The sequence below is a fragment of the Sminthopsis crassicaudata genome, chromosome 2, assembly GCF_048593235.1.
Source record: "Sminthopsis crassicaudata isolate SCR6 chromosome 2, ASM4859323v1, whole genome shotgun sequence".
NCBI classification, from domain to species: Eukaryota; Metazoa; Chordata; class Mammalia; order Dasyuromorphia; family Dasyuridae; genus Sminthopsis; species Sminthopsis crassicaudata.
The window spans coordinates 454366948-454377415 of record NC_133618.1 but is presented as its reverse complement, the minus strand read 5'-3'; the positions used below and the strand labels follow the sequence as shown (position 1 = coordinate 454377415).

The 10468-nt window shown below is 39.1% G+C and overlaps 1 protein-coding gene across 5 annotated transcripts in view; it reads right to left on the bottom strand.

The window, feature by feature from the left end:
* Positions 1–402: 402 nt before the first annotated feature.
* TMEM268 (transmembrane protein 268) overlaps positions 403–10468 on the bottom strand; it is a 31485-nt gene continuing 21419 nt past the window's right edge. For 3 of the 5 annotated variants that reach the window (XM_074292892.1, XM_074292891.1, XM_074292893.1), the window contains exons 5-9: positions 8853–9002; positions 6783–6893; positions 5629–5709; positions 3853–4047; positions 403–2003 (exon numbers count right to left, since the gene is read on the bottom strand). In XM_074292892.1, the coding sequence (XP_074148993.1) occupies positions 1821–2003; positions 3853–4047; positions 5629–5709; positions 6783–6893; positions 8853–9002 (720 nt within the window). In that variant the 3' untranslated portion in view covers positions 403–1820. The remainder of the gene's footprint in view (positions 2004–3852; positions 4048–5628; positions 5710–6782; positions 6894–8852; positions 9003–10468) is intronic. The other 2 variants (XM_074292894.1, XM_074292895.1) reach the window with 2 other exon arrangements.

The following is a 10468-nucleotide window of genomic DNA, read 5'->3' as shown; positions in this document are numbered from 1 at the left end:
TGCCTGAAATCTTCTCTAGCCACATCACTGCTTCATAGAATCCTTAGCTTCCTTCAAAATAGTTTATGGGCTACTTTCTTAGAGGTGTTCTTGATTCTCCTAGTAGTCAGCCCTCTTCCTTTCCAGGAAATTACTTTGTACTTATTTATCTGTGCACATTCATTTTGTTCCCATTGGAATGTAAGCTCTCTAAAATCAAGGAAGATTTTATTTCTAACTTTGTAACATTTGGATAGCACCTGGAATATAGGTACTGGATAAGTGCTTGAGAAATTGAATAGGGGAAGGATCCTATCTAAACTGTGTAGAAAGTTTTACAACTTCCAAACGTTCATCAACCTTTTATGTTGAAAGGTGTCTCAAAGGATGTGTGGACAAAAAAAAATAAAACTTAATAAAAAGTCATGGTTTCACAGGAGAGTTTAATAAAGAAATTCAATTTGAAAATTCATTTGGCCATTTAACAAATTTTTTGTTCTCTTTAGTAGACCTGAAGCATAAATCTCTGTGGGTGACATCTGGGTCTGATCTTTTTTCTGTCCTCTATACTCATCAGTAGTAATGTAGTTGTCTCTACCTTTATGAATAATTCTCTCTTTTTTGACACAAAACTCAAGATGAGGTCAGCAGAATGAGTTCTCCGTGTAGCTTACTGACTGACTGACAGGGAATATGTCCCCTCCTCTATTACCCTGGAAACATTTCCTTTTTTGTCCTAAATATGGAAGACAAAAAATGACAACAGGAATCCCACAAATAAAGACTTCATTGGTGCTTTACAGTGTTCAGAGCATTTTCATATCCCATTTCCTCAATCCCCACAAGAGCAGACAAGACATTATATCCACTGCATTAAAGGGAAAACTGAATCTCCAAGAGACAAGTCAATAGAGCTGGGTCTAAGACCAGATCTCATTTTCCTATGCCAGACTTGTCCCTACACACCTGTTCCTCCAATCTTCTCACCCTAAAGGAAGTCCCTAAAGCTCCCTCAAGTCAAGCTTAGCTGAAATCAGCCCATCTAAGCCAAAAGTAAAATTTCTCCTTCACCTTGATAGAATTTTGATTCTCTCAAAGTAGAGAGTGAAAGGGAGAAAGAAAAGGAAGGCATTCCAAATGGGGAGAAAGGCATGAACAAAGGTACTGAGTTAAAAAAAATGTAAGTCATGTGTGAAAATCAGTTGGCTAATGTGTTTAAGAGAGCAGCAGTGGGAGATGTATCCTTACAGAGGATCTTGAATGCCAGGATGAGGAGATTACAAGAATCTGAGTTGGAAAGGATTTTAGAGATCATCCAACCCAATTCTCTTATTTTACAGAGGAGAAAATGAAATGACATATCCAAGGTCCCACAAGAAGTTTGGGAACCCAAATCCTTTGACCTCAGATCTAGAATTCTTTCCACTTTACCATGCTTAGATACTATTTGATGGGCAATGGTGGGACACAGGCTGCCACCAGGTTACCCATAGGAGTCCTTTGTAGTTCAGAGAAAAGCCCTTCAATTTAGTGCCTGGGAATAAACAAAGCAAAGACTGAATCTTGAAGCTGAGCCTGTTCACAACTACTGACAGAAATATTTGCAAGCTTGGACCACAGTGTTCATTTTCACAGTTGGAAGAGCTGTTTCAACATACTCTGCAGATAGGCAGAGGATGCCATCGGGCTACTGACTTCTCCTTCCCAATGGTGCTGTGCCACATGGGGATGACGGGTGTCAAGGTCCCCTCCAGGCTGCTGCTTGAATCTGGGCTTCCCTTGGTAGCAGATTCTACACCTCGAGTCCTTCTTCCAGACCAGCACTCTGGCCTCTGCAGCCATCACCTCGCCAAGGGGGAGCAGTGTCCCACCCCTAGGATGTGAGTTTCAATGAACTGGCAGGGGCAGGGGCCCTGCAGTGACTCTGCATGCCTTGATGCCACTGTAGTCTCAGGGAGCTGATTGGTTACCATGAGCCTGATATATAATCCACCAAAGACCACCAGCATCTGCCGAGCCATCACCTGGAATGAATCAGAAAGTACATTAAGTGTTGCTTTGGCAGACACCGAAGCAGACATCCACGCGGAGGAAGGCAAGCGCAGTTGAACAACACGCCTTCCAACTCCCCAAACCAGGGATAATTTGGAACAGCGAGATTGGCTGTGGGCTACACAGAAAAGATATGCCAAGCAAATTAGCACAGTTTTGGACTTCACGTCAAGAAAACCAGTCACATGAAAATCTAAGCTGGCAGAGATGGAAACCTGGGGGTGTGTGCATAGTAAATCAGGGTTCTTTGCTTTACAAAATGTACCACAGACACTTGCAATGAGATTCAATTTATAAAAATTAAATTTTCACTCAACTTTTCATGAATATGCTGTCAAAGTCAAGTATACATGCAATATAGAAAGGATTTTGGGGGAATATTCCATTTCCTTAATAGAGCACATTATTTTTAGGAAATTTAGTAAGCCCCAAGAAGAAAATAGGGAATTGCTTTAAGAAGGGCCTCTGATAAGTGACATCAGAGGATCTGGAGTTTTAATACAAAAAGGTTAAAAAATCTCAAATATTCTATGATTTGCTAACTCAAATGAATTCCTCTCCATCTAAAATGCACTGGTGGATTGAGCATCTATTAATTAGTAGAGTGGGGGAGTGGGAGGTATACAATTATATATACAGCTTGCAACAACCCAATAAGAAATGATAAGAAACTAAAATAAAACATAAAACCAAAAATGATATATGTGGCAAGAGAGGCACCAAATGCTGTTGAGAGCAGAGAGGAAAAGAGTATTTTTGATTGTGAGACATCTGAGAAAGTTTTTTTCTTGGTAGTATGTATGTCTGGGAGGTAAGGGAAATGAGGGATGTAATATATTCATTCGCACTATTGCAAAAATCCAAATTACACTTCTAATCTATTATGGGTCAATAATGTTACCTTGTGGGATGAAGGAAACTGTAGAATGCTAGCAAGTATTTTTTACATTAGTGAATTGCACTCAGAATCTCAGAATTTTATAGTGGGAAGGAACCTCAGAGGCCAGATATTTTAGACACATATACAAAAAGGAATTCCATTCTTCATAAAAAAAAAAAAAAGATAAAAAATATAATGCCTTTCTTCTGTTGCAGAAGTGAGGGACTATGGGTGTAGAACATTACATAAAGTGTTTGATATATTGGGTTTTTTATTTTTAATAAATTTTAGTAATGAGATGGCTTTCTGGGTAATAGAGAAAATGAAGGATATATCTGAAAATGAAAATGATGTAAAAACAAACTCCCCCCCCCAAAAAAATCTTGTATTATATACCTGAGAACTAGTCAACCAGCCTTTGCCTAACTCCCTCCAGTGAGGAGCACATTATCTACCTTCTGAGGCAGTTCACTTCATTTTGGGACATTGTAACTGACAGGGAATTTTTCCTTACCTTGAACTGAAATGAAAAGAATGGTATAGTGCACAGGACACTGGATTTAAGAGTCAAGAAGACCAATATTCACTTACTAGTTGAGTATGGCCTTGAGTGAGCCACTGAATCCACCTGGACCTTAGTTAATTCATCTGTAAAATGAGGGGTTGGGACTTAATGAACCTTAAGCATCTTTGAGCTCTACAAATTTACTTCAATGGAATTTTTTTTGAACACTTATATAGTGCCTACTATGTGCCAGGTGGTTTGTATAAATATTCTACCTTTTATATCTCCCAAGAGCCTAAATAAAACTGCTTATGATATTAAGAATTCAAGTTACCTTATGTTCTCAAGGTCATGACCATCAGAGGTAAACAAAATACCCAGCTGCCCTTCAAAGAGGGTCTGACTCCAAATGGCTTCTCTAAGAAATTACAATTACCTCTGGTGCAGCCTCTGGAATGAGGTGGTGAAGTTCCATGCCCATGACCACTGCTTTCTGTGGCTCCATCCCCCCAGCGGGCAGCAGAGGAGCTTCCTCAGTCAACCTCTCATTCTCTTCTCCTTCTTCCTGGGCTGGGTTCACCACCATCTCCACGACCACTTGGTATTGGTTCAGACGATGTCTTAGCACTGACTGCACAGAAAGTCAAAGTGTACTGAGCCAATTCTTAAATACAGAGTCTTTAAAGAACTCCCCTCCCATCACTTCTTTGCCCCATATCCGAGTGAGGCTTGCCCAAACCCTGCCTGTCCTTGTCTACACTACCTCTAGAAAACCTGAAAGTAGGATTAGGCACATACTGACTGACTGGCTACCTGAGTTAGGAGCAGCATGGTTCAGTGGGCAGGTCATAAGGGGTTGGGAATCACAAGATTTGGCTGGCCTGGGCCCTGTCCCCTGCTATCATATATTCTTGCTTCCAGAAGCTGTACATAATTTCTACTAAATCTCTTTTCCATCACCCAGGGCAGATAAGTAGTACAGTAGATAGAGTACCAAGCCTACAGTTAGGAAAACTCCTCTTTCTGAGTTCAAACCTGGTCTCAGATACTTCCTAGCTGTGTGACTCTGGGCAAGGCCCTTAACTCTGTTTGCCTTGGTTTCCTCATCAGTAAAAAAGCTAGAGAAAGAAATAATAAATCATTCCAATATTTTTGCCAAGAAAACCTCAAATAGAGGGGCAGCTAGGTGACGTAGTAGATAGAGCACCAGTCCTAAAGTCAGGAGGACCTGAGTTTAAATCTGGCCTCAGACACATAACACTTCCTAGCTGTGTGACTCTGGGCAAGTCACTTAACCCCCATGCCTCAGACAAAAAAAAGAGCAGAGAGAAGAGGAAGAGAGAGAGAGAGAGAGAGAGAGAGAGAGAGAGAGAGAGAAGAGAGAAGAGAAGAGAGAGAGAGAGAGAGAGAGAGAGAGAGAGAGAGAGAAAGAGAGAGAGAGAGAGAGAGAGAGAGAGAGAGAGAGAGAGAGAGGAGAGGATAATGAAACCTCATAATGGGTCATGAAGACAACATTTGAAAAGATATAACGGCAAAGGAAATCTAAAAGTTGGAAATTATAAATACCATAATCTGATGGCCTTGAGACTACACTATTCAATCCTTTCATTTTGAATATAGGGAACTGTTCCCCACAAATAAGTGAATGACTCATCTAAGGTAACACATCAAGTTGGGACAGAACCGGAACTAAAACCGAGTCCATTTTTTTGTACTTGTTGTACATGTGTCAAACATATGGCTGGGTCATTCCCTCTGACGTGATATTTAAGGAAGGAGCCTATATATCCAATAAGTAGATTCTCAGGCAATGCCCTGCCTTTTAATGTGAAATGAGCACAAGGACTTGCTTTGATGAACTCAAAGGTCCCTTCCAGCCCTAAATCTACAATTCTCAATTTTAAGACTTCAGATCAAAGACTTGGAATTGAAAGGGACTTTGATGTCATCTAGTCCAATGCCATCATTTTACAACTCAAAAAACAGAAGCCTAGAGAGGGGAAGGGAAATTACCCAGAGTCACTTGGGTAACGTTTAATGGCAGAGCTGGGATTAGAATGAAGGCCCCCTCTCTAACTCTAGCAACCTTCCCATAACATACAGGTATTGCCTTGACAGGCAGGGATGGCCTCCAACAACAGCTTGATGTAATTTCTTCTCCCCCAGTCCCAGAATAGTCAAGTCATTCAGACCATTCCATAGGGTCAGTTACCTCTTGGTTGGTCTTCAGTTCTCGGATACAATCCGATAATGATTGGAGGCAACTCTCTAAGTGGAAGTAAACAAACCAAAGCTGGAGAAGATAGAAGAAAAGAAAAGAAAGCATGAATTTGGCTCCTAGCCACCACACCCCACTCACCATCTTCTCTTTCCTGCTGTTCTCCCCTTACATTGTCTTCATTTCAATATTGAAAGCAGACCTTCTATATGAAGTCTTTCCGTTTCACTCTGCTCTGTGTGGCAGGAACATACCATTCTGTTCTGTCTCCGTTCAATGCTCTATAATTAACTCTAATTTTTCTGGCAAGTAGAAAACTTGCTTTTCATAAAACTGAAAAATGTCCAAACTGTTGGCACAAGGTTTTTATCTCCTGCCATTAAATTAGTAGGTATACTACTAATTAAAGAAGGATGAGGAACATCAATTAATGCAAAAAAAAATTATTATAATTATAATTTTAAATAAGAATTTTCATCCTATCTCTATTTTGCCTTATGGATTAAAAAACAGATACTGCATCAATGGGGCATAACTTGGTCCCTTAAGATAGTCTTAAATTTGGATTTTTTCTGATGCTAAAAGATTCGAGATAATTTATCTGCCCTTAAGATAATATATTATCAAGCAGTACAATGGAAAGGATCTTGGTACAGTGAATAGACCACTAGACTTGGAGCTGGGAAGTCCTAGATTCAAAGCCTGTAGTTTTCACTTACCAACCATGTAACCATGGACTAAATTCAGTTACTCTCTCTGAGCCTCAGTTTCCTCACCTCTAAAATGATGAGGATAGATCTGATGACCCATGAAGTCCTTTCTAGTTCTAGATCCTTGATCCTATGAATTAAATTGAACCATTTCATTTTACAGATGAAGAAACCAAGTTCTCTAGCCAATAAACAATTCACCCAAATAGCAAAAGTATTAAACATTAGGACCAGAAGTCAAATCCAAACCTTATAATCACAAATCCAGGAACCTTTTTTTTATTTCCAAACCTCATCTTTATGAGTACTCAGAGAAAAGAAGCAGTTCCTATCCCTTCTCCATTCTTTAGGGTGCTCATCCTTTGGATGTGAAGCCCTTTCTTATCTTTTTGGACAGAGACCTGATCTTCTGGGATGATTCATTCAGAGAAGTGATACCTGCAGTACAGCCTGGCAGCCCTCCACTTCACTAGTCACTCCCAGGAGCATGTGGTATGGCATCAAAGTTTCATTTGCAGCTGCCAGACGGAGGTCTACATTCGTGTTTGCCTGTAAATCCAACATCCAAGTAATATAGCAAGCCATTTTTGTTCCAGGGCAGCTCTCAAATAACACAAGTATCCCCATTTAACCACTGGCTGTTTTTATGCAGATTCAAAGAGATACCACAAACCAAAAAGCAACACCAAGATAAAAGAACCATAACAACCTAACACAACACAGAGAGATCAAGAGGAAAAAGAATGCCTCCCTCCCATTTTCTTTCTTACCTTTGTCCTATCCTGCCCATTCTCAGGCTGTCACCTGAATATAAATATTCTTATACATAGGTCTATTAGTATGATTCCCTATTGCCCACTGCAGAAGCATATTTAAAATCCTCTTTTTTTTAATTTCCCTAGGAATATTAAGAAATAATTTTTCTCGGGGCAGCTAGGTGGTGGAGTGAATAGAGCACCAGCCTTAAAGTTAAGTTCAAACTTAACCTCAGACACTTAACCTTCATTGCTGTGTGACCCTGGGCAAGTCATTAACCTCAATTGCCACAGGAAAAAAGGAAAGAAAGAAAAATAATACTTCTCTCTAAAGTCCTTACCAGACTTCTGGGAAAAGTCTCTAGGAAAAGTAGGTTATAGGTTAAGAACAAAATTAGGGTTTTCTTAGAGAAATAGAGAAAGGGTGATATTAAACTTTTAAACAAAGGGGATGTCTAATCTTTCCCTTATTGATCCATTACTGCCCCATCTACTAAAAATCTACTAAGAAAGGACTAAGATATGTGGAAGGAGGAGAGGTCCTGTGATTTAGCTCCAGGAGTGAAGGGAATGATTCATAGGATCATAGAATAGGATTTTGTTAATCAACAATTTTTGATTCTTAATACAGACTGTATATTTAAAAGTTTTTGTGACATTTTCTCTCCTTAAGATTCCTATAATGTTACCTGAAATCTTCATGGGGCAAAGAGTCATGAAAAAGGAAATGGAAAACTAGGTGGTTCAGTGAATAATGTCCTGTGAAATCCCTTTCTATTCTGAGATGTTGCACCTCAGTCTCTTGATTCCCTTACAGTACCAAGTACTATGGACCCTGTGTGTGGGGTAAGATAGGTGGGGATTGAACCTATATAGAGAATTCTTAAATGATCAAGCTTTCTACTCATGTAGGTCAATATCTATTCTCCATAAAAAGTTGCTTAGACACTGAGACATCACAGGACTTGATCTGAAACGTTGACTCACATTCATGTGTTGTTGTTCACTTGTGACCAACTGTCCAACTCTTATGACTCCTTGGGTCAAATGTCCATTGGCTTTTCTTGGCAAAGATACTGGAGTGATTTACCATGTCCTTTTTTTGCAAGCAAGAGCTAAGTGATTTCACAGAATCATATAGTTGCTAAGTGTGTGAGATTGGATTTGATCAGGTCTTCCTAATTCCAGGCCCAGTGTGTCTGTCCACTGCACTACTGACCTGCCCTAAAGCTTAGCTTCCTCACATACAAATGAGAAAATTGAGGCTAGATGATCTCTGAAAGTCCTTCCCAGGCCTAAATTTACAATCTCATAATTCCAAGTAGGCTATAAACTTCCCGAGGGCAGGAATCAGATCTTACCTAAACTTGGAATCTCTCCAGTTTTTAGCTGGATATTTAATTAATATTTTTGACTGTTAAATAACTATCTGCTGATAAACTGTTTCCCTCTACCCAGCAGTCATAAAAGGATTTTATTTTATTCTAGGAATATAATAAACCAAGAAAAGAAACATAAAAAGAAACTAAAGAATAGGTTTTAAAGAGATAAATACTAACTAAATAAATAAATTTAAAAGAGACAAAGTTTCTAATTCAATGCTTACAAAATAACTACCTACTGTGCTAGGTTCTGATGGAGATGGAAAAGAAGAATAAGCATCCAACTAAAAAACCCTAGAGTTGTGTTTTCTATGCTCTTCAGAGAGGAAAGGCTATAAATCACATTCATTTTACAGCAGTGTTTCTCTTACCTTCCTTTGGTGCCTGTCAAAGATGAGAATGAGAATGACAGTAGCTAATACAGTGCCTAGGGTCACAAGAACTACAGCTGCCCAGTGTCTTCCCAAAGAAAACATCTGGCTGGTGGAATACAGATTAGCCCACATTGCTATGTAGAAAACCTGGAGGAACACAAAATACCTTGTACTCAAATAACCAGAAAATAAATAAAGCAGAAAAATCATCATCATCTTCATCACTGTTCCTCTTTACTTTAAAGCAATAATTCTCCAAGGATTTGCCCTAGTACACTTGTGTGCTATGAGTTGCATGGAGCTCACATTTATAATTATACCTCCCTAAGCAGGCCTGCTGGCTTTCCTGCAGTATATCTCAGTTCAAAGCAAAGAATAATACTATTTAGTGAGCAAAGAAATAAATAAATAAAATTGAGAATCAAATTATAAAATTTGCAAAGTGCTTTGCATATTTAATCTCATGCTCATAATCAATGACAATCCTAGGAAATATATAATCTGAGTATTATTATTCTCATTGCACAAATAAGAAGTCTGAAGCAGTTAAAGGTCAAAGGTGGGGGTCGTGCTACATCTTCATCCTCTATCCACTGTATCACATTGTCCCTTTTCCAGAAATAATTAACCCTTAGAAGAAAACCGGTCACTATTTTTTACTGGCACTGTTCTACTCTCCAAGAAAATATAAAAAATATAAAAACTAATCATAAAATGAAATTTACATCCAATGATACACAAGAGGGGAGAGAACTACAAGCACATAAGCAGAGGGGGTAGTCCCAACTCAGTATCTCACACACCAAAAAGCAAGTCAACTGGGACACACCTAGAGGATTGCTTTGGTGCCATAAGAATGATATAATAGGAAAAGTGATAGATTTGGAATCACAGAAAACCTGGGTTCACTTCTCATCCCATCTCAGCCACTCATGATCTCTGTGATTTGGGGCAAAATCATTGACTTCTCAAGATGATATAAAATGAGGAGGTAAAATATGGTCCCTGGTGCCACTAAATTTATGAATCTATTGGCTTAAAATCTCATCACAATTGGTGCCACTTCCAATAAAGTAGATCTCAACTCTTCTATCACTTAATGGATGATCTTGGAGAGTTTTTCTGGCCAACAATGCATTCCTCATGGGCTAACCTGGTGATTAGTGTGCAAATTTGGCAGGGCTGCTCCTCAACTGACAGTATGGCAGAGTGGAGAGAGCACTACAATTGAAATCAATAATAGTTGAGTGGTTCAAATTATGCCTCTGTATGCTTTGGGAGAATCACCAAATTCTCTGAATCTCATTTCCCTAATACTAAAAAGATAAGACTAGATTCAAAGATCTCTTAAATCACTTTCAACTCTAAATCTGTGCGCTAAGATTCATTATGGAGCCCAAAATTTGCACTTTTCCATCTAGGTAGGATTAGACTGAGCTTAGACTCCTTTAACATAGCATTCCAGAACCCAGGATCACTTCCTTGTAATAACAAGGCACAAAAACTAAAACTTAGATTGGAAGCTGGCATACCAGTGATTCAAGTCTACAAAATCTTGAAGCTACAGCTATCCTGGGTGGATAGATTACTTCAATGGAATAAAAAAGTACCTT